At 39.6% G+C, this 18,432-nt stretch overlaps 1 protein-coding gene and 1 long non-coding RNA gene across 2 annotated transcripts; one reads left to right on the top strand and one right to left on the bottom strand.

Moving 5' to 3' along the window:
* The first annotated feature begins 2 nt into the window (after positions 1–2).
* LOC121885339 lies at positions 3–2,078 on the top strand. The gene is made up of 2 exons (XR_006092538.1): positions 3–215; positions 1,867–2,078. It is a non-coding gene; the product is annotated as an uncharacterized LOC121885339 (long non-coding RNA).
* A 4,517-nt stretch (positions 2,079–6,595) lies between these two features.
* clta (clathrin, light chain A) lies at positions 6,596–17,569 on the bottom strand. Its single transcript, XM_042428161.1, has 5 exons — positions 17,290–17,569; positions 16,149–16,177; positions 14,252–14,369; positions 13,816–13,927; positions 6,596–7,810 (listed from the first exon to the last, which is right to left on the bottom strand). The coding sequence occupies exons 1-5, from the start codon at positions 17,465–17,467 to the stop codon at positions 7,639–7,641; spliced, it is 609 nt and encodes a 202-aa protein (XP_042284095.1). The 5' UTR covers positions 17,468–17,569; the 3' UTR covers positions 6,596–7,638.
* Positions 17,570–18,432: the final 863 nt, after the last annotated feature.

Raw genomic sequence — 18,432 nt, 5'->3', positions numbered from 1 at the left:
TTTTCACATCATAAAACATAATTATTTTGTACAATGACAAACAACGCGTACAAGTCTCGCGAGAGTTTTATAAATCTATGGTTACCATATAGACGCGACTGTGAACGCCTGATTTCCTTACAAAATAAATGCATTCACGTTCTGATGAGACGCAAGTGAGGAAGTGGATGAATGGATGAATCACCTTCTGTAACCTCGCATCACATGTCATTCTGGTCAGTCTATATGTGTGAAAAAACCAAAGTGAATTTTGCAGAATGTATAGAACATTTTGGACCACACATGGAAACAGTAATTAGGATGATGTGACAACATTTCTACAATATTTTGGGTAAATATATATAACACAGAGCGTGCTGAGACTGGTGAAAAGTTCTCACACACTAATCCCAAATCAAACCTGAACTAATAGAAAATTGTTGGCAGAAAGATGTTTCAAATGAGTTACTCTGAGCAATTCAACACCTGCGATGCACCTTTGATGAGAGGCCCATCGGAAAGTTTCTAAAAATAAATTAAACAAAACACTGTCAGTTGCACTACCTGTCACACTAGTGACGTGACTGCAGCAACAGTTGACGTATGGAAAGCAGCCAAACCGGAAAGAGGAAGACACAGGCGAGAGATGTGTCACCTATTGATTATCCAGTACTACCATACTCATATGTTTACAACTATTTGTGAACTCCCAAATAAGACTATAAAATAAAACTAATACAGAGAATTTTAAGACCCTTTTTATTCACAAGATTAACATTTCTGAAACACTGATTATTATTTAAGGGCCTAATTGTGGCACCTTTAAAATGAACAGAAGTTGTAAGTGAAATCCCAACACCATTAAATTAACATTCCTCAAACAGGTACTGAATATAATTCATGAGCAGCCTATAAATTCACATACATTACCACACTTCACAATTTTATTATGATTAACTGCTGGGAAAATTAGGGAGCGACAGATCATTCCAAACACAGATGATGTTCATACCACATGATAAATATTGCCACTGAGTGAGGTCATTTTAAAAGTCATCCATGGTAGTTTTGTCAGTCTGGGCAGGACGGGTGACAACATTTACCCTTGAAAGGTCTGTGGCATATAGACAAACACAGTGGACATCACCGGATAATATTTACATGCATCTGTGTTGCAGACGTGTTCACATGTCTCTTGTTAAAATTGTGCAAATCACACAGCTGCCAACTCCAAATCCTCTCCACTCCACCATAAAGTTGGAGGACTTGCAAGAGACATATTTTTAAAAAAAGAATGGTCAAAATCAGTGCAGCAAAAGTTGAGATATCCTGATTTTCACTCTCTTGTATAGATGTTCTCAGATCACAGAGAAGTTTCGCAAAGTGTCTTCACATCCCACACAATGTTGACACAATTTTAAACTGAGGTACATGACTTAATGTTCAACACCACACCCTGTAATTATAGGCTTTTTGTTATATTATTTCATTACCTCTTTGTGTCAGCTGTTGTCAACTTATAAAGTTATTTCAAGACCTATTCAGACTTGTCTCTAGCTGCACTTTTCACTTTATCAGACTGTCTCTCTTTCATTTAGACACACAGACTTAATCCTCTTCTTCTGTCTTGTCTTCCATCTCATTCTCTTTGCTGTATCTCTTTCTTTCTGCACACTGCAACACCGTCTGTCCATCTTCTGTCTGTCTGCCTCTCTCTCCCAACTTTTTGTGGAGGATCTGATCAGGATGATGCTGCACGAATTAAAAGTGATATACAAGAGACTGCGGGAAAAAAAAAAAAAGTTCTCACACACTGACTTGATTGTGACATGATTCTAAATCTGAGCATGTTTCAAACCGACCTTCTCGTGGCATTTCTTCTCGCAGGGCAACATCTGCTTAACAGGTGATCTATCTCATCATTGCCTCGACCAGTCAGATGGCTCGGACCAGCACCAGCTCCGCCAGCTCTGAAGGCTCCGGGGATGCTTCATGGTCGTTTCCCTTCACACACAGGGATGTAGATTCCCTGCTCACGTCCGGAATATCCAATGGGAATGTTGGGGAAAAGAGGGAGTAAAAATCTATTTGTCACTCATGCTCATAATGTGCTTTGTGTTATGTGTGTTTTTCATGTGTGTGTGTATATGTGTGCTTGCTGACAATATCCAACATCTTCATTCATGAACTGAGCTGATGAGATGAACTTTAAAAGAGTAACTGTGGGAGCGTTATCTCGGAGGCCTGCCTGAGACACACACACACACACACACACACACACACACACACACACACACACATACAAAAGGCTTACACATTGTTCCTTTTCCCGACATACAAATATTCTCTTCTTAGTTTGTTGAGGGGGCATGTCGGTTGAGACAGGATGCAGTTTCCAGTCTAACTGGTCTTCGTATGACACTCCCAGTACTGAAGTGAGATAAAATAAATATGCATCATAATGTCAAGGCATAATTGAGGCGCTGGCTTTGTCCATTGTGTGTTTACAGATGTTTTAACACCTGTCCCTCCCATATCCTCCTCACCTCCTTCCCATCTGGCAAACAAGCAGCACCAATGAATGAATAAATGTGCAATAGTTTTTACACAGAAGCTGTGAGCTAAATACTCTGTCTCTTACACACCTTGGCTAACACACACACACACACACACACACACACACGCTTGGACACTTGGAAAATAAACCAAGCACCTGCCTTCTATGTATTTTACTACTCATGGACACAGAGTTCTGTATTTGTTTTTTAGATATATATTCATTGTGTGTTCTTTTTTGCTCATATGTATGTCGACTTGCACTGGCTGATGTGTGGTTCGTGTGTGGCTGAGTGACAAATAAACTTGAACTTCTCCTGACAACAGAGCTTTGTCAGGATGCCTGGATGTTCCCTTGTTAAGGCTTTGCTGGAACGTTAAAGAATACTGTAATATCAGATGACAGTCGGGCACTAACTTTATCGGAGTATAACTGTTGAGGCTGTTTAGAGTGTGTGAAAGCCCTTGACTACTGGGGCAAACAAAATTACGTTACCGATTTGATGATGCTGTAATGTCCATTAGAACTGCAATGACATCCTGAACTTGTTTGACTTAAATGTTAAACGTGATAAACATGTCTTCTCTTGTGCCTTATTTTTGGCCCAATCCAACCATAAAACGGGTGTTTCCAGTTTGACGTGCAGTTTAGCTCTTTTCCACAATGGGAAACAAATGACCTGTAACCTGGATGGAACTTGTAGTACAAAGGAGGTTGGTTCTGCTTTGCTCTTCCTTTGTATTTTACAAACCAGGACGGATGAGATCATTGAAAAGACAACATGCTTCTGACGTACGTATATATGCTCCTAATTACTATGATTTTTCTCATCATTATGTCTTCAATTCCCAATTTGAATGTTCATTGTTTAATTATGGGGGGGAGACACACTTGCCATTTAAAATAACAACAAATCCATCTAAATATCTGTGTGTGGTAGTAATGAGAGGTATTGCCAGCTCATTTAAAGCTTATGAACTTGGTCACATCTCCCAATCACTTCAGCAGGCAGAATCAATGCTGTAAAAATGAATATCCTTCCGAAATGTTTGTTTCTATTTCAAACTGTTCCTATACTAATATGAAAATCCGTCTTTACATCCAACGACAAAATAATGTCTAGTTTCATTTGGAACAAAAACTAGACCCAGATTTAGAAAAGCTTATTTGCAGCAGTCATGACCTGGTGGGGAACTGGGACTTCCTCATTTCCAGTTTTACGACTGGGTGTGTAACATTCATGCACAATCTGATAAGCATGCTGAAAATCAATGGGTACAAATGGAACACAAGTCATGCAATCTGACATCCTGACTGACTGATCTTTTGTTTTCTACAATGTCGCACCGTCATTTCACTTTGTTAAGAACAATCTCTGATGACTCTTTTGGTATTTGGAAACAGAACGGCAGAGGCAGCATGAAGGCCCTTTTTATTGATAAAATATTTCCTACCTTTGAACAACTGCGAAATAAATTTAATTTACCACAATCCCAATTTTTTCAGATTCCTCCAGGTTCGTGGTTATATTAAAGCCAATACAACTTCCTTCCCCAACTTGCCTGATGAATATCCCTTGGAATCTCTGTTTTTCCTTTGAGTCTTCAAAAAGGGGGTGCAATATCTTTTATTTATAATTTCTTGTCTGATTTACAAAACCTATCACTGGAGATTCTGAGGTCTGTATGGGACAGGGATTTGGGGATGGCTTTGATAGTGGAGCGGTGGAGAAAAACCCTGGAAGGGTTGCATACGGCCTCAATCTGTGCCTGGCACGGCTTCATTCAGTTTGAAGGTGCTGCCTCACCTTCAATTCTCTAAAGTCAAATTCTCTAAAATGTTCCCAGATGTAGATTCTACCTGTGATAGATGCAGACTCTCCCTTGCCTCTCTAACACACTCATTCTGTCCAAATATGTCCACTTATTGGAGTTCAATCTTCAAAACACTGTCAGATATTTTCAAAATGGTAATTCAGCCGGATGCTATGTTAGCTATTTTTATAATCTTCCTGGAACTAAACTCAAAATAACAAAATTTGTCACTTTGTCAGCACAGAGATTGATCCTTCCTCCACTGGAGGACTCCTCATCCTCCGAGCTGTGACTGACGGAGGTGATGCAGCGTCTCACATGTGAGAGACTGATGTTCACATAACGTGGCTCCTCTGATAACTGAGAGAATTTGGAAACCGTTTATATATTACATTAGAGCTAAGCTTTAACCCCCCACCTTCCCGAACGCAACTCCGAATGTGGAGTGAGTCACATTTGTTTATTATCTTGTATCCATTTCTGTCTTTGTAGCCCATCACAATGAGATAAGCCTTGGGTGATGTAGGGCGTGAACTGATAAGGGAATTGTTAACAGGAGTCAGGAGTCGCAGCACTTCGCTGGTCAGAGATGTCTAATCAAGCGAGTTTCCTTCAGGTAAGCAAATGGGTGGAAATGTACTGTCGGAGTCATGCAACGATGTGCCTTTTATAAGTCCGAGGGAGCCTGCCTCCACAACGGCTACATTTACATGTGAAGCAGGTTCCAGGTGCACCAACACACACACACACACACACACACACACACACACACACAGAGCTGAAAGGCATTCAGTGCGGATATTGGAGATAAGATCCTGCATTATACTGAGAAGAATGACTTTAACTCTTTGATGTGTTTGCAGTAAAAGTTCTTGCATGAAATCTTTCATTGAAAGACTTTGTTACTCTGACTTCATACTTTGTTTTTTCTTTACTTTAATGAAAATCCTCTTAGTCATCAAACCCTTTAAAACTATGCAGACAAATGTGATATAATCTTTTTTCATTCAATTCAATCATTTTCAACACTTTTCAGCTATTTTTTGTAAATGTGAACATCCACAGAAAGGACTGCAATTTTGAATTGTTGCTGACAATCTGCTGTTTATATCTGTAGAAAAAAAAGCAATAAAAATATGAATGTATTGTTGGGTGTTCACAATTTCTCACAGTAAATTTATTCAGTCAAAAACAACCTTAATTTTATGTCCACAGTCTCATATCTCAAAATTGTGAGCAACCCCACCCAAATGTTTTTCTTATGGTGAATTTGTTGTCACTCCCAGTTTTGAACTATAATTATCTGAGGTCCAAGTATCTTATCAAACTGTAAGAAATACTTAATGACCCGTCCCGTCCTCTCTTCCTGCAATTAGCAGACAAACTGAAATACAGGATGATGGTATGAGAATAATAAAAAGACAAGATACCCTGAAACAATAAACAATGACATGTAAAAACATGTGGAAGCATTAAGTCTCAAGAACCTGCTTCTTTTTTTTTTTTTTTTTTACTTCAACTGGTGGGTCAACCAGTACAAACTCCTGGATACCAAATGTGTCTGTTTGATATCACGGTGCTTCCATAAAACAAAGAAGAGGCAGAAATCCGAGTGATGACACAGAATATATACTGGAGCACACATGTTACGTTTGTATTCAAATTTATATTTGAATGAATGAATAAATAAGTGGAAACACTCAGGACTGTTGTGATGTGTGTGTAGTGAAAGTTCCTGGAGTAGTACAACTGAATTTATTGTCAAACACCAACAGACTGCAGAATGAAGCCTGATGTATGAAAACTAGAAAACTAATGTGTAAAACAGATTTTGTTTGGTGTGCTTGGCTTAGCTTTTGCAAAGCCTTTTGTCCTGTCCTGTCTTTATTGCAGCAAGGTTGTCACAATCATGACTGGAGCATGAACAGGTAATAATAATGATGTTTAATGGTATTACTATTAATTAAATTAATCAAATGTACTTTCAAGAGGTAAAACCAGAACTTTATCCCCCAAGAACATTCAAAAGAAAACACAAATATTGAAAATTCTACATAAATGCAGATATTTGAGTTGGTGGAGACTAAAACAGAGTAAAAAGAGATTTTTTTGTCATCTTGTTGAGGAATTATTCTGCTCCCTTATGGACACAAATTGATTTAGTTTTACAGTTAAACTCACATCTTCCCAGTTGGCACATTCACATAAAATTTATTATCCAGTTAAAGAACAACAGGACGACAACTTTGATTCACTTTTTACTGATATTGAAATCAAATGGACAATGAACACGCATGGTCAAGCAACAGCTGGCTAACATCTAGTTCTCTTTAAAACCACAACTGTCTAATTTCAATGACAAACATTTTATATTCTGTATATATATTGCCTTCTGTATATGTACATAAGTACACGCATAGAGTACATACACGCACACTGTTGAGGTTTACACACACATACAAACGGGTCACATTTATTGTAATGACTGGACTTTGTTCAGTTCCTGGCTGGAGGGGAGAGGCTTTTCAAAAAGGAAATGCATAGATTGGAAAATTGAACACAATATGCCACAAGCAGGCTCTACACACACAGTTCAAAGTACACACACTGAATTTGGAGTTTTGTCTCGAGAGTTTGGTCCTTAGAAAAGAAAACAATACAGAAAAAAAAGTTCTGAAGAGGATGGAAAACATGAGGTGAATAAAACCATTTAACATCAATCAACCCTCATAGGTCAGAGGAGGATTCATGAGGTTGACAGGCTAAGAGTTAGAGCACAGCATCATGGGAATGATATTGTTTGGGGGGCCATGTACAAGCAGCAGGTTGTAGTGTAGCTGTAGGCCCAAACAAATCAATCAACCCTTCCCTTTTAGTGTCCCAACTCACCACCCTAACACTAGTGTTACACAAGACCACAGAACATGTAGATCTAAGTGGCCTTGATCTCAGTACATTTAAAGAGGAAAAAGGAATTTACAAGGTTTTAATTGGTTTGTGGAAGAGGTGCGCACCAGTAAAAACCCTTCAGGGGGCAGATAATGATGAGCTGGTGCTTCGAGGCTAATCTCTACAGCCCTGCCTGGAGGAGACAGATGATGGTGTGATCACTGGCTATATCCTTCCACTAGAGCAAAAAACAGGGCTGTGTATGGCAAATAGATATGGACAGAAAGGGTGTAAACGCCCTTTTCTTCAGAATACAGATGTGGGACATCAGTAGTTGGATTTGTCGGTGTGTGGTGATAGAAGATGATATGGAATGACGCCGTGAGCAACGTTCACTGCCTAGCGGACTAGCGGGGACTGCTTCAGGGAGATGAGGACGGAGCGCATGCGGGACACGTCTTTGGCCTGCTTGCTGGACTTGGGGTTGAAGTCACAGAGCCGAGCCACCCGCTCCCACTCCGTGCCGGGGTTGTTCTCGTCCATCTCTGAAATCATGGCCTCCTCAGCCGCCCTGCACGCAACAACAGGAGAGGAGGAGGAGGAGGACAGGACAAGGAACAGATAGCAGTCAGTGGAGGAAGAGGCAAGATACAAATCAGTACATGTACAGTGCAACCCTGAGAAAGTCCTCTGCTGACAACCAACATACACAAGTTCTGATGGAAAACAGTACCTACTGGGCTGATTCATTGGTTGGATGGATTAAATGCAAGTTTAAATTTCTGTTTAAAATCAAGATTTGAGAAATACTCCTCTTCCCTAAATCCATTCAGTATAAATCTCTGCAGTTTGTCTCCTTTTTTGGGCTCAGTGGGACTTTGTTGGTTCAGCAGAGTCTAACTCAGAGCAGAAGGGTCTAATCACCACACAGAAACAGACATCCATCTGTCTATTTACACCCACAAAGAGAAACAAGCTACAACAGTTTCATTACCGGTGGCATGCCCCCAACTCTGCTTACACATCGCAGTACCTGTATTTTCAACTCTCCACGACAGTTAAAGGGAGGTACGTATAAAACACTGATGAGAAATCCAAAGATAAAAACAAAGAAACTAGAAAAAGTCTTTTTAAGGTCTGGTAAGCATTTTTTGGTTGGTTAAAAATGCAGTTCTGGACAGAACTGGGAGGAGGGGAGTTTACCCACACCCACAAACTTCAACTTGCCCTGTGGCTGCATATTTACAATGTTCTCTTTCCTCTGCAAGACCCAAGTATAGGGATGATAACCTCATCTGTATACTTGTCCTTGATTTAAAAAGAACACCAGTGGCAAGTTTTGGTTGTTTTTTTTTTAACCAATCTCAAAAGAACTGGAAGCACTACTGGGCCTTAGCCATGCATTGTGCAGCGGCTGAAAAGCAGGCTATTTGGAGGAGGGAGGTGGCAAAGAATGGGTTTACTCTGATTTCATGTGTCATATTTGTAGGAACAGATCAATTAACTTCTTCTTGGTGAGGGTTGAGGCGTTTTTTTTTAAACCATCTATCAAACCAAAAAAAAAAAAAAAAAAAAAAAAAAGTGACAGTTTCACTACAGGGCTTACCACATAAACACTTAAAACACAAAGTAAAAAAAAAATTAAAACAACAAACACGAGTAAACAACTAAAAATGGATCAATGCCACTATCACAAGACATTTTAAGATGCAAGTCACAGATTATGGCTAAACAAATGTAAGCCTTGATCCCAACCCACCCGCAAACAGTAATTATTCCACTGCCGTACATTTTTTTTCTACTTCTTCTAGTTGCCCCTCCCCACCCCCCCTCCCCAAAACTGCAGGCACAAGCTCAGCTACTAAACTACAACACAGTACACAAAGCAAAATGGGGATGAGAAGCCAATGAACATTCACTGTCACAACCAACTACAAAAACACAAGGGACTAGAGGGACCACAACACCACAGAAGGGACAATATACCAAACCTCTATCTAGGCAGTGGATCTAACTGTCGGCCTGGTAAAACTGAGCATCTGTGCAACGCATACTTATCTAACACACTGTCCCCTGTCAAAAATATCAGTTATTTGGATGTTCTGGGGTTTTATGTTTTTACTTAACTGGTCTAGGCGGTAGCAAGGATGGTTAATGTGTGTGCTTTAAGGTGCATAGGAAAAGAAAACAGGGAGAAACAGTTTCACAAGTCAGAATTTAGAAGAGAGAGAGAGAGATAGAGGGGAGGGGGACGAAATGAAAGACAACAAAAATGAGCTAAATGCAGATGTTAAAGCCGGCATGCAAAAGCAACATTTTTTTTTTTTAAATTTCTTTTTTTTTTCTTTCCAAAGTGTTCTACAAAATGATGAGTGTGCAGCCTTTGGTTTGGTTCATGGAAAGGACTCCGCTGTATTTACTGCTTAGCTACACACGCAAGGAAGTTATGGCCCGGGGTCTCATTTATAAAACACAGTAGATTCTTTTTCAATAATCAAAACACAGTAATAATCTGTTCTATAAATGTCCGAAAAGCTCGTCTACAGAGATTGTAGAAAAATGTGTCCATTCTCACATTTTTATATTTCCTGACTTTTGTGTAGGAGGTGGCATTCACATCATTCAAGCCCACTTCTTCTTTGCTGAATGTTTATAAATGAGGCCCCTGGAGTTCCTGTCAGATTCACACCAACAGGATGAAGGAGGAAGTCGTGTGACTCTGTGTCGTTCTACACCGACACTGTTGTTCCATAGTATACAGGAAATTCCACATGTAAGCCGACAATATGCTGCATGAGCTGCATTGAGGTGTATACATAAAAAAAAAACAACCTTTGACTACTGATAGAAAACAGCATCCAGGTGACGTTATCTGTGACAGTCGCCGCGTCGTGTGCATGTTTACAGGCAGGTGATACACAGACTCTGCATGCACAGCGATCAGTTCACTATGTGCTCTGGTGAAGCGGTGCACTTTATCAGTTTATCTAACACCAAAACAAGCAGCGCTCATTTTCAGGTTGTGGTAGGCGACTGCTCTGTTTGTTTGATGAATTGATAAGGTGCACCTCTTTCACCAGAGCACATCAACATGAGTTCATTTGTCTAATTTGCCTGACTTGATATTGCACGTCCTGCAATGTGACTACTGCGCATGCGCACATTGCCATGTCGATGCTGAAACGATATATCGTGCAGCCCTAAAAAAAAAAACCCAACTTTATTTTATAACAGAGTACAAGTCTAACGCTGCTCAGAGTTACATCTCCCCTCCTGAATAAGCTGAAGAAGAAACAACAGCTGTGTACACCACAATGCAGGCTGACGGTTGTTCCCCAGTAATCTGACTGTAAAACCAAAGGCTGCACAGCTCAGGCTATTGGACAGCTGGCTGGGCAAATCAGCATGTCATCCTATAGGACAGCAGGAGCTACACAGCAGCTAATATTCTAATAAAAGCATGAACACAGTTCAGTTTGAAGCAGTTGTGTATCCATGACGTGGCCAGTGGTGCCGTTACTCAAATCTTTTCTGTACATTCGAGTACTGGACTCACGCTAATTGTATAACAAGTCGAGACATCTGCAAGTTTAATATCAAATTCTGATATTCTCAAGGCTACCTGGGCATTAAATGCAGACCAATTTAAGAGGAAAAATCATAGACATAAAGCTAGAAAACTATATGTCTCTTAACTCTAATTGAGCCATGGCAAAAAATAACATCTATTAACTAGAAATAACACTATTTATTTGAGATCGGAAAGAGATACAACTAGACCTACACACACTAGATGTAACTCCTGTTCTGCTCATGGCCCTTATCATTACACCAGTGAGCGGCTGAAGATGGGAAGTTAGGGCGAGGATTTAGGAGATTCAAAGTAAAACTCTGCCAATTTCTAATTTTTACAAACAACTCTCAAGATAAAACAAAAAACGTCGAGGTGATTGGGACGTAAACACAATTGCTTCAAACGAATCTATAAGCATCCTACTTCTGAACATCAGTCTGTAGATTAATTTGGGCAAAAAAAAAAATAAATAAATCACATTAATAAGGGTGTTAAGTAAAAGCAAAACACTTTCTTGGGAGAGTTCATACACTTAATGTCAGCAAGTGTTAATCATTGGAAACTTATGAAATGTATTTGCAAAATGTTTCGCCGAAATGACTTGAAGAGAAACAGTATGTGATGATTGATAAATCCACACAGGCACAGTTATTATGAAAGAATCTGATTGATTTCTATGGATGTGACTGAGGAGTTTAACAGTGTGTATGTGTGCATGCAGTCATTCTGAAATATCCTGACAGGCGTCTACTCACAAATGACATGCAGACATATGAGGTGGAAATGATTACTGCAGTTGAAATTTGGAAAAAATAACTACAAGCTAGATGATGAGAGAAACAATCCAAGTAAATGTTAAAAAAAACTAAAGATGGAACTAAAAGATGGCAACACAGGGAGGGATAACTAACGCTCTAACTAATGAGATGCATAAGATGTCGATGGTTAGATTCTGGGAGTTGATGACGATGGAGAAAACAAAACAAAAAAAATGAAAAAAGGAGGATGTTAGTTGGAGCAACATACACATAACCAATGAGCTCAGAGAAGGGCTGCTTGTAGAAGTCTTCATCCAGCACCCTGGACAAACATCCGCCCAAACGACAGAGCAGCAAGAAGGCAGGAGAGAAGAGAGACAGCGGTAAAAGGGAGAAGAGGATGGAAACACAAGCATTATAGGTTACAACACAGTAATAAGCTCAGGCATGTTATCAAAGGCTCGGGTTTTGGAAGGACTTCTGAACGCAGCGTGAGACTGACTGCGTCCACCCCCTGAAATCTCTAATTGCAGAAAAAACTGCGTCAGCATGTTGGATTTAAAACAAAATTACACTAAAGTCAGAAAATGAATTCGAACAGGATCAAAACTCCTTTTTTTAACCTACAAATCTGTTTTTAATCATTAGCTGTGGTTCTAAGATAAAAGGTAACAAAGTATTTGCTTATTACGGCTTCTTAAATGCTCATTTTAGGTTCATATCATTAACTGAATACTTTTGGGGTTTTATTTGACTGTTGGCAAGACAAAACTTTGATTGCTGGTAAATTCGGGGGATACAAGTGACTACGGATTAGTTGAGAAAACAAGCCGTAGATTCATAAAAATATGTTGTTTCCTTTTGGTAAAATGGGAACCGTACTTCCACACCGAACGAGGAGTCATGCCAGATTTCCACCAAGTAGACACAGAGGGTAGCCAGGATGAGTAGTGAGCCATGGCTGCTGGTAGTTTATTATTCATAAAGCAGCAGGGCTCCGTTACAGCGCAGGAGAAACTTTAGCAATTCAACATCCAGTGATGAGTTTACCTGGTGGCACAAACATACCAGCCACGCTGTTTTTTAGTCCGTCCTAAAAAAGGTAGTACATGTTTAACAACCGTATGATAAAACAACTCGTCAGTATTATGGAGTGGCTTTATATTAGTTACCAAAGTGATTCTGAGATAAACTCTCTTGAGCCACTGTGCTACACTTAAAAATAACAGGAAGCCAAACACACAGTTAAGTGAAGGAGAGCAGTGGAAAAGCCAGCCCGCTGTCAGGGGATCTGGCAGACAGCTGTTTGTCCTCCACTGCTGCCAATTCACTGAGCAAAGGTAGAGTAAATATATTATAATAATAAAAAACACAATACGATAGTTGATTTATTCATTAAATTCATTGTACAGACACATCTAATTTTAGCCTTATCTTAAGTAGAGGTCTTCAGATTCAGAGTGCTGTGTGCTGCTATTACAAACCAATGGAACTGAAACTGAGACAAACGCCGCAACACAGAAGTATTTGCTGCAGGGTTGTTGTATTGAAAGGTAAGAGATTGTAGAGGTTTGAGTTGTTGTTTTTCCTGGTCAGTTGAGCTGGTGAAGGCTTTGAGTTAACGCCACCAGAAAAGAATTTATATGTACATGAGCGTGTCACAGCATGAGATGCTACGATACAGCTGTGACATCATCCAACCACGACTTGAGGCTGAAGATGCTGGCTCAAAGAAAATCTATGGCTCCGATTGACTTCCGTTCAAAAAAGGTCTCAACTTCTCTCTAGAAAGTCTATTTTTTTCTTCAATGAGACGTTATGGTCTCCATCACTAAATTCAGGCCCTCTAATAAGTGTGCTGGTGGTCATTTTGGAAATTATTGCTCCATTAATAAGATCTGAAGATGTTAAGAAGGTTTTGATGTCTGAGGTGCCTGCTGCTCTCCCCGGCTCCAGGACTCGCACTGAGTTGGACTTTATGTTTTAAAAAGGTTCAGGGGACCCATACACCCTGAATGAAATCTTAGTATTCAGTTATATGCTCACCGGCAGCTGGGTTGAATGCGTACTATCAACTGTTAATACCATTTTCACTTAAAACTTTGCTCGAGATTGTGAGTTATTGTGAATCCTCCATATCATCATTTTGACTTTTTCTGCCGAGACACAAACTGTAAATGTGTTTTTAATTACAGAGACATCAGCCCTGTGTCCCTGATTCTACCCCCTCTTTGAAGTCACTACCTGTTATTGGCTTTGGTTTTCTCCAGCTGCTCGTTCTGCCTGGCGTGCCACTCCTCCAGCTCCACCTTGGCCTTGTTCTTCCACTCAGACTCCTGCTTGCGAGAGTTATCATCTGGAGGAAGGAGATGAGCGAGGAGAGGAACAATAAAAGAAGTGAAGAGGCAGATGGAAGATAAGGTAACATATTAAATAACAGGAATCGGGGAAGGAAGAGGTCATGATTACTGTGTTGGATTTGGCAGCGAATGTTAACACGAGTGTTCTTTAACTGACAGTTTACACACAAACACACATGCTATTAAAAAGACTTCCTAGGTTTGGACCTTGAGCCCTTGGCATAAGTCTAAATGACATAAACCTCCACTTGTCACATCCCAGAGACAGAGAATGCTGTCTGTCCCATTCCTCTATATAAAATTCTCCAGTTTGTGCTTACCTAGCATCTCCAGTCTCTCTCTTTGCTCCTCCCTCCACTTGCGTAGGCTTTCAGGTTCGGCCTGCAGCCGGTCTGCGCTGGAAATTGCTGCATATGCGTCTGATGGACCGTTGCTTTCCTGAGAGACAAGCAGAGATCATTGTATTACTGCATAAAAACATTTCATCAATGACATTTATGTATATATGGTGAAGAAACATTCAGATTAGCTGTATGCTGTTTGAGAAGCTCTCTTAAAAAAAACAAATCTAGCCCACTTCAGGTTCTATCAGCTAAGCTTCTCTTACTGCCAGGAAGAAGTCCTTACACTGCACATGGCAGCAATGTTGCAATGACAGCGCAGGAAAAAGGAAGTTGAAGCAGCTCAAACAGCCAGATAGTTAAACCTCTGAGGTTGATACTGAAATCACAAAGTATTTCCACACCATCACTTGAATATTAGGCAAAACATTTACATTTTATACATAAAGAATGCTGCATAACTGTTGTGTAAAATGAAAAAAGACACCAGGGCAAATACTCGCTTTAAGGATCCTTCTAGTCTATTAGGTTTTATTTTTGTAGATTTGGCCATCAGCAATTATGATATTGTCACTAAGTAACTTGCCTTTATCAAAGGAAAAATATATTGGATCGTGTAATTATGACTTCCGTATCTCATAATTATGAGATAACATCTCATAATTACAGGAAGTCGCTATGTTTGATCAGGAGCACATAGTACGAGATGCTTCATGCACACAGTTCATCATCCAAGCAATCAAAATTAGTAATCCTATCTGAACACTATGGAACCATTTGGTAACAACTAGAACAATATAAAAATGTTTGTAGTGACAATAAAGCTGAAATTCCTACTCAGGTCACAGAACACGGTGTAACACTGGCAGGTTGCAGAATCTGATGGCTCACAGATTACAGTTTAACACCAACATCCTGATCTCATAATTATCAGATACTTAAGTCATAATTACCAGTTATGGCGTCTAAAAATGTTTTTCAACCGCTGAATGCAAGGTGCTTTCGTATAACTTGAGCATTTATGAAAGAGAAAACACAAGCAAAATGTATTTGTCTGTTTGGATCTCTTTTAGCTCAAGACTAGTCTCCCAGTCCATCTTAAAATCACAAATGTAAACATCCATGACAACTTACAGACAGACTTCCTGCTTCAACTTTGACCTACTGTACTGTACGGTGCACACACACAGTTTTCCTGTGCGATGGGGGATTATTACTGACATTTCAGGTGGATCACTTTCAGTTTTATCTCCAAATTAAGTGGTTTAGATAACCTGATTTAACTATTGACTTGTTTGCATGTCTGATTGTCCGACTGTTTGTGTTTGTTGTCCTGGATGACTTCGCTTTAGTGATTGTCATGTTCCAGGTTTCTGCAACTACGTTGATGAGAACAATGTTATCATCACTGATAGAAATGATGATCAAAACTATGAACACACGGGCTGAGTCAGCGCTTACAGTATCAAATGTTTTCACTTGGCAACATTTTGGTTTTTCAATGCCGCATAAAGAAAACAAATCTTACTTTATCAGTACACCTTGACCATTTATCAAAACAATAACATCAACAACAGACTAACACACACACAGATACTAAGAGACAGCACGCAAAAGCTCAACATTTAACTTGATTTCATAGCGTAAAAGTATGACGAGGTAAGCTTAGCCCCTAGTTAGCTACCCTGATGAAAGCTTCTGACAACCATCAAAGCGGTTTGATTTGAAAATGACATGTATAAATTGTGAGCACAAATAGGCAGCAAAAAAAAGTCCCCTCATTCATACATGCAATACATGAGAGCAGTAGCAATGAGTAATTTAACTATTTATAAGTTAATTTATCAAGAACAAAAACAATGTGAAGAATTATTACCTCATGGAGCTCTCCGTTGACAGCTCCATCTAGAAAGATACAATGAAAATAGCTGTTAGAAATCAAGCAGGCAAATCAAATGGCAGAAATGGTAAAAAAAAAAAAAAAAAAAGTTTGGAAAGAAAACAACAAAAGGTCTACAATGACTAGACCTTCACTACTGCTGAATCCTCAAGATTTTCATACACGCATATTTCATAACATGATATGTCAGCACTTCTGACCAGCAGCTACAATTGCTGAACCACAACGTAGCTGCAGCTTCAAGGAAATGAGGCATTCATGACCAAAGGTCACTGAGCTCCATCAGTTTCCTCTTGTGGCTGTAATGTTGGCTACGTGTAGCGCTGCCAGCTAGCAGTCAAGCTTGATAAGAAGCAATGACTGACTGATGTTATCACAGCTTCAGATTCAGAATAATATGTATTAGCTGAGTATGTTACACATACAAGGAATATGACTCCGGTTTAGCGGCTTTCAATGTACTTAACTTACACTGAATAACAACACAAGAATCTTCAGAAATATACACAAATAATGACTACATAAAGGTGAAACATTTTCTGTGGACTGTTGACAGGATACAAATAGTGTAAAGAAGTGAAGAGTGCAAGAAGTGCTGAGATAAGCATTATATGGTAAAAATGACGTTACTTTATATACATATAATAGGTGGTTATGTACAGTATACACAGCCTGTTCAGATATACAGTAACTAGTTAGTGAGTGAAATGTACTGCACATTTTGTGTATTTTAGGCTAAAATAAATTACATATAATTTGTAGGTACAGTGGGTATTGTTTCAGTGACCATTCATTCATTTAAGAAACAGTATCGAGAGCTTGCATCATCACATAACAAACATTAACTAATCATTCAGAGTTTTCTTTTAGTCGTGTTCTTGTAACGCAACATTTGTCAATAATAGACAGAGTAGTTAATTTAACTTACTAGCTCAGCTAACGTTAGCAAGCTGGCTAGAAGAGCATCAACTTCAGTGTCCATTTAGGACCAAAATAACGTTTAACGGAACACTTGTGGTTTAGCAACATACAAAATCACCTTCAATTATAGCTAAAAAAATGTAGATAATGTTCAATAGAAGAAAACTGCCGTCACTTGACCACAGCAGTCACCCACCGGTGGAGTCTCCCAGCGACGACGGGACCTCTCCGCTGTCCAGGATGCTGAAGCCTTCGTCGTTTTCAATCCCCGCGATTTCGCTCTCCTGCTGGGCCAAGAAAGCGGCAGCGGGGTCCTCTTCCGAACCGACGCCGTTTCCAGCAGCGGGCGCGTTGAGCATGTCAAAATCATCCATATTTGTGTGTACTTTGTGGGAGAATAAGTACGAGAAAGCCCGAGCAGGTGTAACGGTTGACCGAAACCGATTAGCTCAACGGGAAGAAGAAGAAGGACGGGGAAAAAAAAGTAGTAAATGCTAGCAAAGCGGAAACAGATGATCAGCCAATCAGAAACCAGAATGGGTGACTGATAGTACAGTGCACCAATCGTACAAACGCTGCCTCAAAATTGGACCAATCAAATCTTTAAACCCTCTTGCATACGGGTCCCATGACCTGCTACGTGCTGTCAGACTTGAGAAAAAAACCGCAGTCTGCGATTAGGTGAGATTCAACTGAAATATATTTAATATCATTATAAGGCCCGTATTTTAATATATAGAGATATTCAGTTATGTTGCTCAACTAAAAATCCTAATACATATGTATGCATAGTAACGTTATGCACATGGATGTTATTTTATGCAAATACAAATATACAATATTATATGTGTTTTGTCTTTAGGTTTTCATGCTAAAATAAAAATCCATCAAAACAGTACTGTTTTATTGCACAAACTGGCAGTTTTTTTTTCAGGGTATCATTTGTATCGCCATTAATACCTCCACAATTCTTCCAAGCCTGCTGCAGAGAAGCATCCCCCACAGCATGATGCTGCCACCACCATGCTTCATGGTTGTGCTTACTGATGATGTGCACTGTTTGGCTTACACACAAATCGTTGGCTTAGTGATCATTAGCTTAATTTTGGCCTCATGGTTAACAATTTCCTGTCAAGCAGAGATGTCATGGGATTTTGGCTTTTTCTTTGCCACTCTGCCATGTAGCTGGTGAGGCACACCAGCAACAGTTATTGTATCCAGCCAAAACATAATGCCATGGTGGTAAATTATTTACAGCTCTGACAGTCTCAAAGGGCTCAGGTGGCAAGCACTCACTTGAATCAAGGTATGTAGCTGGGAGCAAACATACTGCTTTTAA

This window comes from Thunnus maccoyii, chromosome 2 (genome assembly GCF_910596095.1).
Source record: "Thunnus maccoyii chromosome 2, fThuMac1.1, whole genome shotgun sequence".
Lineage (NCBI taxonomy): Eukaryota > Metazoa > Chordata > Actinopteri > Scombriformes > Scombridae > Thunnus > Thunnus maccoyii.
Note: the sequence above shows the minus strand (reverse complement) of the source record. Positions and strands in the feature narration are given on the sequence as shown.